General features: G+C 49.8%; 1 protein-coding gene across 3 annotated transcripts in view; it reads right to left on the bottom strand.

The window, feature by feature from the left end:
* LOC101841651 (solute carrier family 23 member 1) overlaps positions 1-18,952 on the bottom strand; it is a 97,280-nt gene that overhangs the window by 4,290 nt on the left and 74,038 nt on the right. For all 3 annotated transcript variants that reach the window (XM_040728753.1, XM_013122258.3, XM_021234279.2), the window contains 5 exons: positions 9,219-9,378; positions 6,502-6,683; positions 5,560-5,680; positions 3,619-3,775; positions 2,781-3,034 (listed from right to left, as the gene is read on the bottom strand). In XM_040728753.1, the coding sequence (XP_040584687.1) occupies positions 2,781-3,034; positions 3,619-3,775; positions 5,560-5,680; positions 6,502-6,683; positions 9,219-9,378 (874 nt within the window). The remainder of the gene's footprint in view (positions 1-2,780; positions 3,035-3,618; positions 3,776-5,559; positions 5,681-6,501; positions 6,684-9,218; positions 9,379-18,952) is intronic.

The raw sequence follows: 18,952 nt of genomic DNA, 5'->3' as shown, positions 1-18,952 counted from the left end.
CTTTGAGGGTTCACACGTTTAAACACTTGGCTCCCTGTTGGTAGTGCAGTCTGGAGCGGCAACAGAGCATTGCTGGATATGGGGTGGGCTTTGAGGGTTCACAGCCTTGCTGGCCTCCCTGAGCCTGTTTGGTCTCTCTCCTCCCTCCCTCCCTCCCTCCCTCCCTCCTCCCCTCCTTCCCCCCTCTCCTCTCCCTCCCCCTTCTCCCTCCCTCCTCTCCTCCCTCCTCCCCTCCTTTCCCCCTCTCTCCCCCCTCCTCTTCTCCCCTCTCTCCCCTCCCTCTCCCCTCCCTCCCTTCCTCTCTCCTGTGATTGGTTAAAGCGTGACCAGCCAGTTTCTAGCCCCTGCCTCCATGCCATGCCTTCCTGGCCATGAGGGCTCTGACCCTCTGGGACCACAGGTTAAAATAATCCCCTTCTTCCTTAAGTTGGTCACAGCGTTTTATCACAGCCGAGGGACAGTGGCCGATGTAAGCCTTGGGGCACTGAGCTAGGAGACACAAAAAGTCATATAATACGTCTCCATTCACAGGGGTCTCTGGGGCCTCAAATCCATGGGGACAAAGCAGAGAAGGTTGCCAGGGGCTGGGGAGAGGAGGAGCTGGGAGGAGGAGGAGCAGAGAAGAGGGGGGGAGGAGGAGCAGAGAAGAGGGAGGAGGAGGAGGAGCAGGAGGGGGGGTGAGAAAAGGACCTGGGGGAGGCGCTGGGGTCCTCCAGATGGGAAAAGGGTGGACAGTGTCAAGGGTCGCACGACAATGTCACTGTGTGTGCTTAGTGGCCTAGCACTGCAGTCACGAGGCTGAGGCAGGAGGTTCACACAGTCGAGGCTAGTCTGGGCAACATAATGAAATCTGTTATCAAAACAGAGGAGGGGGATAATGTCAAAGCATACTATATATGCATGAAATTGTGTATTATAAACTAATTAAAATATGCATTTAAAAAACCTACCACACTAACCATTCAGAAATGGTTATAGTGCTAAGTTTCATGTAGTGCGTGTTTTATTACAGTAAAAATAAGAGAAAGCGTTTCTCCCTTCACGAGAGGGCTTTAAAGCAAGGTGGTGACATGTGATTAAATTCTAACGGCTTCCTCCAGGAGAGGCATTGCCTTACATTACTCAGCAGATCTCCTCAACAAGCAATTGTTAATATGGTGAGCTTGAGTTTCTCCTTTGCCTGTATGGAGATTCACTTAACATCCAAAACTCACCTCACTCGTCATCTGCTATTTCTATCCAGAATCTTAAGAGATTCCCCGAGATCAGTGGTTCTCAACCTTCCTAATGCTGCAACGCTTTGATACAGTTCCTCATGTTGTGGTGACCCCAACTATAAAAGCGCTTTTATTGCTACTGCATAACGTAACTTTGCTACTATTACGAACCATTATGTAACTATCTGTGTTTTTCCATGCTCTCAGGTAACCCTGTGAAAGGGACATTCGACCTCCTAGAGGGGTTGTGACCCACGGGCTGAGAACCACTGCCCGAGTTCATCGAATAGAGGGCTGATTATTGCCCTGGAACCTGCTTCATGATACACACGGGCACATATACACACACACACACATACATGGGCACATAGACACGCACACACACATGGGCACATAGACACGCGCACACACACACACAGAGGAGAGGGAGAGAGAGAGAGGAGAGAGCGAGAGGGGGGTACAGAGGGAGGGAGGGAGAACCCATTGTTGCAATTCCTGAAGAGGCCACAGGGGGGCAGTGTGAGCTCATAAACATCAAGCGGTCTTTGCGCTATCAGGGTCACTCTAACCTCCTACTGGAGTCACAGCTTGCCCTGTGCCCCCGGGTCTTTAACGTCCTGCTTTTTTCGTCTCTCCTGTAAGGCCTCAGCTGAGAAACTATGTCCACAGAAATTTGTTTTTTGTTTATGGAATGTAATTTTCTATTCTTCATGGGACTTGCTTCCCATAAAGCTTGAAAAGACATCAGGTAGAGACTGGTGACAATTGGGTCATAGAAAACAGGCGGACAAGTCGTGGATGGAGTAGAGATGAGCAAGACCTGGGCAGAGAGAATGTGAGGTCCCACTGTGCAGGGACAGTCACTGTGTGGCAAAGGGGACACGCCTTTCTTTTGAGACAGAGCACTGCAGAGAGCCGTGCAGAGAAAACAGTGGAAAGTTTAAGGACAGCGAGGCGTTAGAGGTGGCGTGAGTGGCAGGGAGGGCTCGCTAAGACCGGGACTGCAGGAAGATGAAGCACGTGGGCGTGACCGAGGTCTCCGGGTGTCAGGGGCCCTGGGGACCCGAGTTGAGTCTGGCTAGGGCCAGCTGAATATTCAGGGCTGGGCTAAAGGCAGTGGGTGTCCACCACAACCAAAGGAGACCAAGTGTTGACACTGGGAACGTGACCTCGGGGGACACTGGGATCGTGACCGCGGGGGAGACAGCCACATCCTAGGCCACGAGTATGTAGCCTTGCCATGCTCAGCAAATGCGCTTTGAAGAGGTGCCTGAGTTGGGGCTGGTGGGCTAGGGAGGGTCTCCTGGTGGTCCGTCATAACTTCACGAGTCTTTGTAGGCGGGCAGCTTTTCACATTGGAACAGGGGAAGATGGGAGAAGGGGCCACAGCCCATGGACTATAGGAAAGGCCATCCCTAGAGGAGAATTTCTCTGGCCACACCCCTGCATTAGCCGCACACAGTCCCCAAATCATTTCTGACTGCCAGATCAGCAGGGTGACATTTGTCACAACCACACAGGAATCTAATCTGCGGGGACCCAGCCCCGCCCCAGGAGCCTTACCCTGGTGATGCCCAGTGCTCCGACGTTCTCGCTGTAGGAGGTGGTACCATTCCCGGTCCCCCAGGCCCCTGCCAGCAGGCAGCCAAGGCCCTCAATGCCGATGCCACGGTTGATGGCGTGCTTCGGAGGGGGTGGGGCCCCAACCAGCCGAGCACAGGCGTGATAGTCACCCACCGACTCCACCATGGAGGAGATCACTCCAGCGATGATCCCAAAGACTCCAGCCAGGCTGACGGTGGGGAGGCCCCACTGACCTGCAGAGGCAACCCAAGGGACTGTCTGTCCAAGCCGTTCCTTTGCCAGAATGGTCTCTGGGAGGTTTTCGGGTCTGGGAAGCTCACAGCTGCCAGAGGTGTCAGCAGCTCCCGCCCTCCTTCCCTCCCTGAGGGTGGAGCAGATGTTCAGATGTGGACATGGGAAGGCAGAAACGGTGCCTCCTCCAAAGAAAGCCTGGAACTTCTGGAAGCTGAGAATCTCTACTGGAGAGACATTGTTATATCCATGAACCAGACAGGCCATCCTTCAGCCCTGGCTACTTCAAGGTGAGACCTGAGTAGTCTCACAGATCTGCCTGAAAGCCTCTTTCTCATCTTCCCTCACATACCTCAAGGCCCACGGCTTGGGTAAGGGCTTAGGCTGACTCTGAGGAAGCTCTTGGAATAGGGAATCTGGAGCTCTGCCCCTCCTCTCTCAGGGGCCAGGCATGGCGTCCCTGGAGCCCGTCTCCCCTGAAGAGCCCTCTCCAACCCTTGGCAACCCTCCCCCTAGTGTCCTGAATCCCGCGGATAGTCCCAGGCAACGTGTGTCCCAAACAATAAGGGCCCCCATTCCTCCTCACCTGGGTAAGGGAAGCGAAACCAAGGGGCCTGGCTCAGCACGCTGCCTTTGGTGTCCGTGCGGGCCATGTAGCCGTATGCTGTGGGGGACTTGGGGAGGGCGTTGGTGACGGTGAGCGCGAAGCAGAAGAACCACGAAAGGCAGAGGGCCAGCAGCACCTGAGGAAGAGAGACGCCCTTCACACTCTGCCTGCCCCATCCCGCGTGCGAGTGTGTGAGTGTGCGTGTGCGAGTGTGTGCGAGTGTGTGTGAGTGTGTGAGTGTGCGAATGTGTGAGTGTGCGTGTGTGAGTGTGTGAGTGTGTGCGTGAGTGCGTGTGAGTGTGTGTGTGAGTGTGCGTGAGTGCGTGTGCGTGTGTGAGTGTGTGCATGAGTGCGTGTGAGTGTGTGCATGAGTGCGTGTGAGTGTGTGAGCGTGCGTGTGTGAGTGTGTGAGTGTGTGCATGAGTGCGTGTGAGTGTGTGAGCGTGCGTGTGTGAGTGTGTGCGAGTGTGTGAGTGTGCGTGCGTGAGTGTGTGCGTGAGTGCGTGTGAGTGTGTGAGTGTGCGAGTGTGCGTGTGTGAGTGTGTGCATGAGTGCGTGTGAGTGTGTGTGAGTGTGTGAGTGTGTGCATGAGTGCGTGTGAGTGTGTGAGTGTGTGCGTGAGTGTATGTGAGTGTGTGTGTGTGAGAGAGAGACAGACAGAGAGAGAGAAAGAGAGACAGACACACAGAGAGAGACAGAGAGAGGCAGGGAGACAGAGACAGAGAGACAGAGAGAGAGACAGAGAGAGAGACAGAGAGACAGAGAGAGACAGAGAAAAAGAGAGAGACAGAGACACAGAGAGAGAGAGACAGAGAGAGACAGAGACACAGAGAGAGACAGAGAAAAAGAGAGAGACAGAGACACAGAGAGACAGAGAGAGAGACAGAGACACAGAGAGAGAGACAGAGAGAGACAGAGAGAGAGACAGAGACACAGAGAGAGAGACAGAGAGAGACAGAGAGAGAGACAGAGAGAGAGACAGAGACACAGAGAGAGACAGAGAAAAAGAGAGAGACAGAGACACAGAGAGAGAGAGAGAGAGAGCAGAGACAGAGACAGAGACAGAGACACAGAGAGAGAGAGAGAGAGAGAGAGAGAGAGAGAGAGAGAGAGAGAGAGAGAGAGAGAGAGAGAGAGAGAGAGAGAGAGAGAGCGTGCTCTGGGACCAGGGTGTGCCGGGTTACTGAGCCTCCTACTGACCACAGGAATCTGCTGCACCCATGAGGAGATTAGCACAGGCTGGGGAGAGAGGCAGACAGTTCACCATGGGAAGACCTTGGGCAGAGTGGGACAAAATATCCACATCGGGCAAAGCCTGCGGCAAAAGGGTCGCAATCTGGCTCTCACGCCGTGCGCTTATCTTCACTTGTGCCACAGAACTGGACCCACTCCTCTAACAGAGCCCGGCACGTAGTGGGACCCCGGAACACTTAGTGGGTGCTCCCACTGGGGGACTGTTGGCTGGAGGGGAAAGGGGCAACAGGAGGCTGCTGCTTCTGGGAGCCAGAGGGAAACTTGTGTGCAACTGTCCTTCTAGAAAGCTCTGGAAAAGGAGACACCCATGGGTCACTAGAGGCGAGCCTGTCATTCCCAGTACTTGGCTATGGGGACAGCCAGGAGCTAGGGCTGTCTGTCCCATACAGGAGCTCAGAGTAGGGACCTGAGATGGTTTGCCACCAACCACCAGGGGGCGACACACACACACATTCTGCCTCCTAGGAAGAGCTCCACCAGGGGGCGACACACACACACACACACACACACACACACTCACACACACTCACACACACTCACACACCCTCCGCCTCCTGGGAAGAGCTCTCCAGAGGTGAGAGCGCATTGGTTTTGGAGTTAGCCAGGCACAGGGAGGCTGTCCTATGTGAGCCAATCAAGAGTGGGGGGGGGAGGGGCGGCTCTTACAGGGAAGACCTGAAACACGTTGAATTTGGCCATGTGACACTTCTTCCCTCTTCCATAAACGGGCACGGGCACAAAGACGTTTTTGAGGTACTGAGAAAACAGCACGATGAGGAAGATGGTCCTGAAACAGAAACAGATGACCACGCCCGCTCGTGGGCCGGATTCTTCCTGGTGGGGGCAGGGCACCCACTCCAGGCTCTGGGAGTGGGCCAGGGGGCTGAGCCATCGCATCACAGAGTCCTTTGCCGGGTCCTGCCGTCCCTGAAGAGGGGTCAAGCCCCACTGGGAGATGCTGCCGGCTGAGGGGAAGTTGCAGGTTAGGAGACTCTCACTTCTGGGAGTCAAGAGAAATGAGCCGCTGGTGGCGGTGACAGTCACTGAGGCCAGGGTCAGAGATCTATCCCAGGCGCTTCTGCACATCTGAGGCTCCTCACACCTCTCTCAGACCACAATGGGCCCAGGAGTGAGAAGCCACGTCTAAGCTCCAGGGTAAATGCTGGAGGCTTCGCTCCCCCCCCCCAGTCTCTCCTCGAGCCTTGGCTGTCATCACCTCCCCATAAACACCCAGCCCAGAACACACACATCACCCTCTTGACTCATGGCTGTCCCCAGAGGTGCAGGTTCTTGGATCTCAGTTTCCTCTCAAAGACTGTAAACACCCTTGTGAGCTGGGGACACTCTCTGTACCCTTTTCAGCTCGGTGAGATCCTAGCTGACAAGAGACCAAGGGAGTGAAGTTTTCATACACACTACATGTTCTCATACACTGCTGTGATAAGACTGGTTTCTATAAGAATCAATAGGATTAAAATGGCTAACAGTCATAATAAATTCTAAGTATCGATGAGAATGCCCATGGAAGTATTTATAAGCAGTGAGAGCTTGCCAATACCCTGGGTTCCCCGAGTGTTTGGTGGGTGACCTTTCTCAGAGGATACTTACAGGGCAGAAACCCCCCAGTGGATCCCAGCGTCATTGCCGGCAGACTCAAAGAGAGGCAGGGCAACCAGGGAAATGGTCGGGGCGATGGTCAAGGGGCCGATGTAGCGCATGAGAAATCCAATGATGCCCGAGAAACCCACCAGCATCTGGACGCAGGACGCCACCATGACAGTGCCCTGCAACTGAAGGAAAGGTGTGGGCCTCAGTGGGGCCCAGGCCACCCCTCAGGGCTGGCTACAGCAGCCCACGGCCGACCTGATCACACCCAGGGTGTGCTTTCTCAGGCATGCAGGGGCCAAACGGGAACCCAAGGGAACATCAGGGAAGGGAGCTGTGGCCTGGCATCTTCATTTAACTGCTGCGTTCAGGGTTGGCTTTCTCGGCAAATTGTGGATTGTAGCCGCAGTGGGCAGGAAGACTGACCACAAGGGCAGCAAGGTACTCAGCATCTTGTGTCTCTGTTTTTCTGTCTTTCACTTTCCATGGCAAGTGGTTGGAACTTTTCCCACAGTTGGCCAGTTAGAATATTTTAGGCTCTGTGGCCATTTGGGCAGTGTTGCCGTGTTTCCAGACAAGACCAGAACAAATCAGCAAGCCGTGTTCCATCAGAACTTCATTTCCAGGCAAAGAAAATGGAATTTCATGACACAATTTTGATGTGTCAGGATATCTTATTCCTCTTCCCATGTTAATGTAAAAACCACCCTTAGCTCGCAAACTGTTGAGTAATTAATTAACAGGCCGGATTTGGTTCTGTGCCGCCTGATCTACTGGATTGAGTGAGTATGTTTCTCCCTTTTTAACAGTGCAGATGGTATCTCTTCCCTTTAAAAATAATATATTTTATTTTGAGACAGGAACTCATGTGGTCCAGGCCTACCTTGAGTTCACTGTGTAGCTAAGGATGACTTTGAACTTCTGAGTCTCCTGCCCCCGCCTCCAGAGTGCTGGCATTGCATCTGGTTTATGGGCAGCCGAGAATCACACCCAGGGTTTTGTGAATGCGAAAGTGAACACTCCAACAACTAAGGTGCATCTCAATCCCCTATACTCATTATTATAGATTCACTGTTAACCTTTTCAGTGTGCACACATTACTGCTGTGTCTTACATCTGAAAATACCATGCAGGCTCATGTGTTTCAACACCGGATCCCACGATTCTCTACTGTTTCCCTGCAACCACTTCTTTAGAAAACAGAATACGGCCAGGGGGTGGCGCACACCTTTAGTCCCAGCATTCAGGGAGGCAGAGGCAGGTGAATCTCTGAGCTTGAGGCCAGCCTGATCTATCACTTTCCAGAACAGCCAGGGCTACACAGAGGAACCCTGTCTTGAACCACCCCCAAAAAAAGAAGAAGAAAAGAAAAAGAAAAAGAAAGGAAAGGAAGGGAGGGAGGGAGGGAGGGAGGGAGGGAGGGAGGGAGGGAGGGAGGGAGGGAGGGAGGGAGGAAAAGAAAGAAACAGAATTGTTCACTTTTCTCTGACAGTTCCTTCCATCTCGGCGTGTCCGCTATCCTGCGACTGCTTTCATCTGTGCCTGCACCTGTGCTGGCAGTCAGCCTGCTGACCACCTCTGTCCTCTGCAACGGAAGCAGATGTTCAGTAGACACAGGAGATCCATTCCAGCAGTGAACTAAACAGCCAAGCACTGACCAACTGAAGCAAAGAGGTGAGCACAAAAGACCTCCCTCTGTCACCCAGCGCTCTGGAAGACCTCCCTCTGTCACCCAGCGGACCTCTCTCTGTCACCCAGCACTCTGCAAGACCTTGGCCAGCAGAAGGAGCCAGTGCGTGGCAGAGCTGACTTTGTGACTCACTGTGCTGACTCTCTTCAGGGAAATGAAGTGACAGGCCACCTTAGCCCCGGGCCACCAGAACTCCGCCCTACGCCCTGTGTTGTATTCTGGGAGTCTGACCAATAAGAAAATGTTTAGATCCATGTGTGGTTTCTGTCTCATATTATTTTTTTTCAGTCAACCTTTGTGGAATAGAAAAGTCATTCTTCATCCGTGGCAGTAGAAGAATGGACCACAGAGGATGGAGAGGTGGCTCAATGGTTAGGAGCACTTGCTGCTCTTGGAGAGAGTCCAGATTTGGTTCCTAGCACCCACACGGTGGTTTACAACCCTTTAACTCCAGTTCCAGGGGATCTGAGGCCCTCTTCTGGCCTATGAGGTCACTGCATGTGTGTGGTGTGAATATATACATGCAGGCAAATATATATACAAACATACATGCATGTCATGTATGTATGTGTATCAGGCCATAGATGGGATTTGGTCCAAGACTCCTGCTTTAGAGCTCCTTACATGTCACAAACACAAAAATAAATAGTCGGTGCATTAAAGAAAATATGGATGTCACTTGAATGCTGCCTCCTCGGAGCATGCCTAAGTGTTCTCAAGAAGACCTGTGTTCTGTCCCCATGCTCTCCATCCAGGAAGCTCCAGATAATCTCCGCCCATCACCCTGCTGTGTTTTCATTTTCTTACTGGAGAGTTTCTCTCTCTCCCTCCCACCATACACGCACACACACACACACACACACACACACACACACACACACACACACGCTGGACTGCCAGCTTCCTGAGGACCCTTGTCTGACTTGTCCATGTCCTTGGGTTAAGGGTTAAGTAAGACACCTTTCTTACAGGGATTTGGATAATGACTGTTGAACAAGCGAATCAACTCAGCAGCCCGCTTCCCCCTTACCTCTCGGATCCTCTTCTGCCACTCTTCAATGAATTCGGGAGAGCTGGTGTTGACCTGGCTGGCATTGAGAGTCCACTCGGGGCACTTCCAGGCAGGAAGAGAGAGCATGGCCAGGGAGGGCGCCACAAAAGCAAAGGTCCCCCCTTGGAGAATGGGCAGCCTGAAGGAGGAGGAGGATGCAGTTACCACCAAGTCCCTCTCACAAAGCCGTGTTGCAAGCCCCAAATGGCCTTTTGAGCCTAGCTCGGTGGTAGCACATAGCCAATGCTCCTTTAGTTGCAGAGAGCTCTTCTGAGTTCCAAGGAGAGGCCATGAAGCCTGTGCAACTTTGAACAAGTAGCAGCCGCAGGCGGGGAAAGACGCCCAGACTCAGGTACAACACCAGGAGGAGGGGACCAGGTTCTGAAGCACCGTGTGAAGCCAGCATGGGACTTGGAGGACACGGTGGCTACCATGCTCCACCCTAGGTCCAGTGCCTCCTCTGCCGACCCCAGCACAGTTCACAGCATGCAGTTCTCCATCTCACGACCCCAGCAACGTATTTCCCCACTGGCGAGAGTTGTGCGGCCTCCAAACTAGGTTGCTGGATCCCCTTGCGCGCCCATGAGCCGAGGGCAATCTTAGGCCCCTGCATTCAAGCTCCTTATCACAACAGGGTTGAGGGCCATTCTCAGATGTGTCGCCTCTAGACCCAGCTGACTCCTGGGAAGCTTCTCCCTCTGACACCTGTCACAAGTAGCAGTGCTTACCCAGTTTACCCAGAAGCCCATGCAGTAAGCGGCCTCCACCCGGCTTGTTCACTAGCAGGCCAGGCTTACCTTCTGCTCCATCATCTCTGGACATTAGGATCTGGGGACCCAGAGGGCTCCCCCTACTTGAATGCAGCTGTCCCTGTAATCTACTGAATCTGGGCACTTTTGTGGGGATGGGTACCGGTGTGAGGGTGCATGCGTGTCCGTGTATGTGGAGGCGGGATCACCAGCCAGAGTGGAGTTCCTTAGGCACTCTCTACCTGTCTCTGTCTCTGTCTCCTCGGCTCTGGAATTACAGGTGCCCATCAAACAGGCCCGCTATTGCTCTTCGCCTTTGGGCAGGACCAACATGCGGTTTAGACTAAAAAATCCAGCCATGAAGTTCCAAAGGAAAATAGGCGGCGTGGTACGGAGAGGGTTGGAACGCATGGATGACGTGTTATGTACACATGTGAATGTAGGCGTGTGGCTGTCTTCATTTTAGAACCCTAAAGCAGAGCGTCAGGGCAGAAGGGGGAGAGCGTGGCGTACGTCGTTGTGGGGAGGGTTAGCATAGAGTACAAGACACAAGCTCACTGTCCCCGCACATCTGACTCACTTATCAACTGCTCACTGAGGGCTTGCCATGTGGCAGGCGTAAGGGTCAGTGCTGGGATGGAGAGGCGACACCCACTTGTACAGTCATCCACCCTGATCCATGGTTTTGTTTTCCACGGTCTCAGTTACACGGGGTCAAATGCCCTCTGAAAACATTAGTATTTATCTCGCCTTTCAAAAGCGATCATTGCCATGATAAGGTATTATCACTGTTACCATAATTCTATTTTATTGCTGGACATCATGTTAATCACCTACTGTGCCTATTCATAAATCAAACTCCACCACTGGCACACACACATAGGAAAGAACATAGCATAACAGAGGTCAATATTAAGTGCAGTTTTGTCACAAGAGGAACCTGTTCTGCTCTTGTTGCCATTTCTCTGTCTGCAGTGTCCCTGGCCCCACAGAGTGACGAGTCACAAGAATTTGCCCCTCTGACCCCTACAAATACTCTAATTACGCTTACAAACGATCTGTCATGGGAGTGGGTCCCTGGGTCCTGACCATGTCATTATCAACTGGTCCCAGGGGAGCAGGAGTCCCTCCAGTGCTGAAATTGCCCCCTCTAAAAACCTGCAGACACTTTAAAAATTGTTTTGGCTTCTTCCCATTTTATAGGTATGTGATAAAGTTTTCACAAGTATCCATTGGGCATTTCATTATGCCATTGAAGATGTGCATTTGTTCGTGTCATTTTATGGCCATTTTTACTACCTATAAACTCATTGCAGAATTCTGATATTGTCAACATCCAACTCTAACGATCCTTGCCTCAGCATGGCAAATTTATTTTCTTACATTTGTTTGTTTGTATGCACACATGTGTGTGGTGGCCAGGTAACAACAGCCGAAGTAAACTCTCTCCTTCTACTGAGTGGGCCCTGAGGATCAAACTCAGGTCATCAGGCTTGGTGGGTAAGTGCCTTTACCCACTGAAACATTTTTCTGGCCTTCATTTTCATTTTTAAAAAGCGTTTTCTGGGCTGGAAAGATAGTTCAGTAGTAACTGTAGTGCCCATCTACTCTGAAGGCGGTGTCTCTCTGTGTGAGTGTGTCTGGACCCCTGAAACTGGAGTTACAGACAGTTGTGAACTGCCATGTGGGTGCTGGGAATTGAACCCAGATCCTCTCGAAGAACAGCCAGTGCCCTTAACCACTGAGCCATCTCTCCAGCCCCAAAATAAATATTTTAAAGAATGGAGGATGTTTAAGATCCCATTTCTTTCCTCACCTGAATTTGAATAAAAACATGTCTCTATAGCAGACAATAGAGGCTTAGCCTGGGGCTTAGCCTCCAGCCCTCAAAAGGCTAGTTAACCGATCTCACAGCTAAATGAACACATGTCCTAATCTTTGCATGGCAGGGAGGAAACCCTCACCCTGGGTTGCCCAAACTATAAATAAATTACATTTCCTCTGTCAGTTTCTGTTCCCTAGTTCCTTGGAAGTACAGGAAGCTGAGATGACAGGTTTGCAAGTATCTTGCCATACTCACCATGGCATCCGCCACGCCAGAGATATGAACACATATGTCCCTTGTGGCACTTCCTCATTCCAACCTCAAAGTCCCGTAGCTGACACTGACCTTGAACTACTGACTCCTGCCTCCACTTCTCAAGCGTTAGAGTTACAGGTGTGCACCTAGGAACTGAACCCAGGGTTCCCAGAAAGCTTTGCAAGCACTTTACCAGCTGAGCTACATTCCCGGCCCCCAACCATTTTTCCAAGTATTCCTAAGCAAAGCCAAATTTGCCCTTCCCTTGCTACAACATTCCTCAGAGTATCACAGTATTATGCATAACTGTCTATTCATACATTTGATTCCATTTTTTAAAAAACCGTGTGTGTGCATATGTGTGCCTGTGTGGGTGCATGAGCACAGCACCATGGAGGCCAGAAAAGGGTGTTAGGTGTCCTAGAACTGGAGTTAAAGGCAATCGTGACTTGGCTGACATGCTGGGAACTGAACTCGGGATCTCTGCAAGAACGTATTCATTCTTGCCTGCTAAGTCGTCTCTCCAACTCCTGATTCCTCTTTTGAGACCCTCATCTCCCTGTCGCAGAGGAAGTCTTTCTCTTAGAAGATAGCCCATACCTCAGGTTGCTCCCAAGATGCAAGGTCTGTGAGCATTGTCCCCATTTCCCAACTACTTACTTCTGTGGAAGGTAATACGACTCAGTGCATAGACCAAACGTTGGTACTCTCCCTAATGTAAATCTGTTTCATCCTTAGCCTCAATCTGATGGCATTTATTAAGAGATGATGCCTCTGGGAAGGAACTGGGTTTAAATGAAGTCATTCAGATGACACCCCCCAAGAGACTAGTATATTTATGAAAAGAAACAAGATGAGAGCTTTCTCCACTACTGGTGACCCAGCAGGAAACATGCCACCTGGAAGCCAGAAGAGGGATCTCACTGTAGCTGAAGCATGTGTGCACCCTGATCTCAGATGTCCGGTCCAGAACAATAGGAAAAGCATGGTTCTGTTGGGCGAACTGAAGTGTCCAGGTGGCGGGAAAGCCATACATGGTAAGACGCTCTATGACTGAATGACTGGTCCAAACTTCCTGGTTGTCAGGGATGGGGAGATGGCTCTGGTCACCCAATCCTGCAAGCCTGACAACCTGAGTTTGATCCGAGGAACTCACAGAAAGCTGGAAGGAGAGATGATGCTTCGCAGATATTCCCCAATGGATAACAATAATAAAATTGAAACCTTCCTGGTAGTGCATAGTGTATTCATGAGGTAGTATGTTCAGATAGAAGTTATCTTGGGCTATCTTTAGATTACATAGTAACCACCCATTACTCACCTTGTGTCTCACCCAACTGCCTTGTGACTGACAGGTAAAACTCTGGGAAATGTATCAACTTATCAGAGCACTAGTTGTCACCAATCCAAAGGCCAAGAATGCCATCAGAAAGGCTCTAAAGCTACAGCAGAGACTTCCTTGCTTCCCTGCACCCTGCCTACCAGATGCTTCCACTGATGCTTTTGAAAACACCTTGATTTACAACTTCCTTGTGTTGTGTAACTAAAAACTTCATGAAACCATTTCCACATTAGAGTATTATTCTGAGCAACTGAGATTCACATTCCTGGGCAATGGATGGTTGACTGTTTGGCTCAAGAATGTTCCCTTTGGGTGTTATGCTGACAAGTGTTTGACTGCTCAGTCTATGGTATTTTGCTAAGGCAACCGGAGCAGACTGTGATACTTAGCAAACAAGATTCGACGGAAAACAACGAATCACTTCATCTCTCTGTACTTAAGCTTGCTCTTCTACACAACAGGACTAACACTTAGACTCGCTTCAAGTGGTGAAGGGGAAATTATGTGTTTGTAGACCATACAGCGTATGCACATGCGTCATCATAGCTGTCATGTTCACATAGAAGAGGAACAAATCGGGTTTTGGGTGGGCCCAGGGCCTGGCTCTAGTGTCCAGACTGCATCCCCCCCACCTCACCTCCAGTGATTCATGTAGCCCTGGGGTTGTCTTCTTTTCCACGCTGTTCCCAGTGGTTTCTCCTTGTTTCCATTCCAGAGAGAGGAGGTATGAGGGAACGAAACACAAGCAAGTGTTTGTGATGGGGAAGGGCAGGCTCTGCCCATCTCAAAGAAGTTGGCGAAGTCTGGGGTAATGAAGGAGATTGCCTGCTCATGAGATAGCCTGAGGAGTGAGTCAAATATGTCTCTTCCACATTCTGCTGGTGCAAGCAAGGAATGCAGAAAAATACAAACACTCTGGGCCGCATTCTAAGACGAAACCAAAGTTCAGGCGTGACGACTTCATTGATAAGGATGGGCCCTGGTCATCTGGTGTGTGATTTCCCTCTAAACCAGAACTTCACAGGTGACCTCACCAGTGATCTGTGCTAAGTCCAAGATGAAACACTTCTGTGAGACATAGGTCACACCATCTTCCCTCGCTCCCTCCCTGCGCCCTGTGCCAGCCTCTCTGATTCCCTGCCACTAATATGGCTGTTACATGCAGTTCTGTTAAAACCTCCAGAGCCCTAAGAGGTCCCGACCTTCCAGTACATTTGTATGAGGATCCAAGGAGTCATGATAAAGACTCCAGACGATGTTGATGCAGCAGCCCAGGGTCCGCCCAGTCCGTGTTCTTCAGGGTTGAAAATTTCAACTCATCAGACAAAAAGGGAAGGGGTCCTGCTAAGACGTTTGGAATTCTGAGCGACTCAGTCACTTGATAAGAAAAGACAAGAGTCCTGGAAGTTGTCTATGATAAAGAAAAGGAGACCTCCGGCTAGCAAAGTGGCACAGTAAGTAAGGGTCCCTGTTGTCAAGCCTGGCGACCTGAGTTACACCCCAGGACCTGGATGGTAGAAGGAAACAGCTGACCCCTGAGAGCTGTCCTCAGAACCATGATGTGTGCTGCACCTCCCTAAGGAACATACAAAATAAAGGGTCTCTTTCATGAAATCACACTGCCCCAGGAACTATGAATCCAATGACCGAAAGTGGGCTGAGGCATAAACAGTTGGCACAGGAGACTGCCAGGTTCTGGCTGGGAAGCTAACAGAACACAAGCGAAGCATCCTGAACGGAGCTGCTCATCCACTTTCCAAAACTGAAACTGAAAGTGGGTACCAAGGGTTCCAGACAGGAGGAGCACAGGCTGCTCTGTCTTAGGCTCGCTCACTGTGTGTGACTCAGTGAGTCTCACCTAGTTGGCGATGAGTAAACAGAAAACCCAGCCTCACCGGCCTGTGCAGAGTCTTACAGCAAGAAGGTAAATGTTTCTGTGGCCTGAAGAGTTGGAGAGGAATTTTCTGTACAGAGCAAGTGAAACAGTGTGGGTGCTCATAAAATATAGATGAGGACACACTCCTTAATGACTTACGGATAACTTTTAAAAATAAAACTCTGGTGGAAAACAAATGATAATTTGCATAGATGAGACATATATATATCATGTTCCTTAAAAGAAAAATTCAACATTACTAAGTGGTCAGTTATCTCCAGTTAATCTATTAATGTAAGGCAAATGCTACCAAAATTCCAAGATGTTTGTTACTTTACTCATTAAAACGCTTTGAAGATAATGGGATAATGAAAAAAGCTAGAGTACTTTAGAAATAATTTTAAAGGAAAGCATGATGAAGAAAAACATACCCAATTAAATAAAGTATGCAATGAAGTTATTAACTTTAAAACATTGAGGTACAGGATGGAGAGATGACTCAGCCTTTAACAGAGTTTTCTGCATGCGTATGAGGACAGGAGTCTGGGCTCCAGCAGACGTGTAAAAGCTGGATACACACACACACACACACATACACACACACACACACACCTGTAACTCCTTTAGTGAGGAGAGCAGAGACAAGGAGACTGAAAAGACTTGCTGGCTGCCACCCTAGGTGAAATAATGTGACCTCCAGGTTCAATAAGAGACCCTGCCTCAAAGGGACAAGGGATGGAGGAGGACACCTGACGCCTCCCTCTGGCTTCTGTTTGAGTCATGTGTGGTCAAGGGGACAGACAGACAGACAGACAGACAGACACACACACACACACACACACACACACACACACACACTATGTAGTTCCTTCTGAAATTAAAGCCTTCCATCTTGGAGGGAAACTTAAGAAAGGATGCATACAGGGGAGCAAAACAACAGTATGTTCTAAGAGGAGGTGAACTACTTCACGGATGCTTATTAAGACAGGAAGTACACAACTCAAAATAGCTTCAGGAAGTCCCTGAAACTGATCAGATCCACTAGGACCCTCCCTTCCCGAGTGCACACAAAGAGTGAAGACTGCTGAGAGTCATGCCCACACAAGCCAAGCTGCAAAGAAGACTTTCAGAAGCCCATCTGCTGGAAGAAGCAGAGACCCACTGAATTACCTAGAAGAAACAAAGACCAGCTGGACTGCTTGGAAGACCCTCAGACCAACTGAACCACCTGGATGGCCGCTCTCCAGCCTGCTGAGCTGCCTGCAGCCTGTGTAGTGTGCTCCAGGGTTCCTAGCTCTTTGGGTCTCTGAAGTGATGGGCATCAGGAGCAGCAAAGCTGCTGAGATGCAGCCCACAGAATGAACCACACAACCACAGTAGCACTGCCCTGGTGTCTCCCTGAATGTGCAGAGTCCCATCTAAGAACAAGCCTAAGGACGGGGATGCATGCACCACATAACCGATGACCCCCGGTGTTGTGTAACAGTTGCCTCTGAAATAACAACATTTCATCCTACTGGGGAACTCCTTAATCAGGGAGATAAACAACTAAAAAAAATGCTTCAAAAACTCCCTAAAGCTGACCGGATTCGCTAGGGCCCTCCCTGCCGAGAAAGCAGAACCCAGCTGCCAAGAAGACTCAGAGGAGAAAAGAGCCAAGACTCTGAGACCAGAACAGCTGCCTGCAAGAGGCAGAAACCAGCTGAGCCACCAGCAAGAGTTTAGACCACCCGCAGCACCCAGAAAGGACGCTCTAGAAGGCTGTGCAGTGTGCTCAGGCTCCTGCTTTGTGAGCCGTCTGTCACGCATGCTGGACTGGGCTTTGGTGATGCACCTGTCTTTGAGACATTTCTGCTCTTGCAAGTAACCCCTAAACCACATTCCTGTAAGCAACCTCAATAAAACTCATTGGCAAACCAAGATGGACTTTGGTTGTGTCCATACTTCCGTTTGTTGTCAGTTCCCTTTCAGGAATGAGTAGACATTATACACACACACACACTCTCTCTCTCTCTCTCTCTCTCTCTCTCTCTCTCTCTCTCTCTCTCTCTCTCTCACACACACACACACACACACACACACAGAGAGACAGAGACAGAGAGAGACAGACAGAGAGACAGAGACAGAGACACAGAGAAACAGTGAGATTTTGTGGAAGATATAAATGACTCTAGAAAAAAACCGGAAGCTCAGAAAGAATTCTTAGGATATTAAGATTGCAAGGGCTGTGAAGCCTGGTAAGCTGAGTTGGAGCCCTGGGGCTCACAGGACAGAAGGAAAGACTGACTACCATAGCTTGTCCTCTTCATACCTACACAGTCACCGCAGCTAAATGAACAAATAAAATGGAAATTTAAAATTAGTATGATTGTTTATTAAAAACTGGGGAGACTGTGGCATGAAATGTAAGATGTGGTTGTCACTTGACCAGTACAATTTTGATTGGTCTACTTTTACTTTTTTCTTTATCCATTTTATATAATTTCCAATATATAATATATATATATATATTGAAACATGAAAGTGTGTGTTTATTTTAAAGAAATGAAACAAAATGTATTTCATCATTATATCAAAAAAGAGCTTAGTCTAAGGCACACTGCATCATATTCTCTAAGAGAGATGGATGATTATTCAACAAATAATGCTGAGAAAATTGGTATTTAGGGGAAAAGTGATCATTTTAACCCTAGAAACATAAAACCTTGAATATAAAACACAAAGTATAAAAGTCTTTGCTGAGGTGGCACATGCCTTTAATCCCAGCACTTGGGAGGCAGAGGCAGGCGGATCTCTGTGAGTTCGAGGCCAGCCTGGTCTACAGAGCTAGTTCCAGGACAGTCTCCAAAACAATACAGAGAAACCCTGTCTTGAAAAACCAAAAAAAAAGTCTTTGCTGAAAACTAAAGATACACAAAATGGTTATGCTAACTAACAGAGACAAAACTTTAATAATATCAATATATATTTAGATAATATATGTAAATTAAATTTGTGATTAAAAATTAAGGAAAACACTGATTTATGAATAAAATTGCCCCCTCTTAAAAGCACTAAACTGACATTCAAATATATCTTAGGGGCGTAAGTCCCTAATGGAGTAGGAAACAATTGCACTAAAGTCTGGCAACGGAACGCATATGAAGAGCAGTTAACGGGCAGACTGCCAGCCCCTGGGAGACAGTTCCCATACAGGAAGAGGATGGTAGTAATCTGAGACATCTCAGGAAACAGTCCTCAATGTGGGATAAACATGGACCAGTGACAACGGACGTGTTGGCAGGTGGCTTGAGGTCTATTGTATGGAAAGAGCAAAGCATGGGGTCCCTGGACAGGTAGACAGCAGGCAGAACTGGATTTGGGAGCCAGGGGGAGGCCATCGTGGCCCAGGCCTCCGGTCAGTATGGCACACCAACACCTCCGGGTTACAGTCCCACTCAGTGCAGTGGCCAGCTCCTGACCCCCCAGGTAAGAGACTGTGGAGTCTTTTTGTGAACTTTACAGCAGCATGGCATGGAAGGTACAAAGATGCTGAGAATGAGCATCCCCAGTCCCACCGTGGCGCCTCCAATTAAGAACAACTTGAATTGTGGTCCTTGTAGTTGGGTAATAGACATGCATACATGTTGGACTATAGTGAAGGCTAATGCCCACTTCAGGCTCAGA

This window comes from Mesocricetus auratus, unplaced genomic scaffold (assembly GCF_017639785.1).
Source record: "Mesocricetus auratus isolate SY011 unplaced genomic scaffold, BCM_Maur_2.0 Super-Scaffold_100019, whole genome shotgun sequence".
NCBI lineage: Eukaryota > Metazoa > Chordata > Mammalia > Rodentia > Cricetidae > Mesocricetus > Mesocricetus auratus.
Note: the sequence above shows the minus strand (reverse complement) of the source record. Positions and strands in the feature narration are given on the sequence as shown.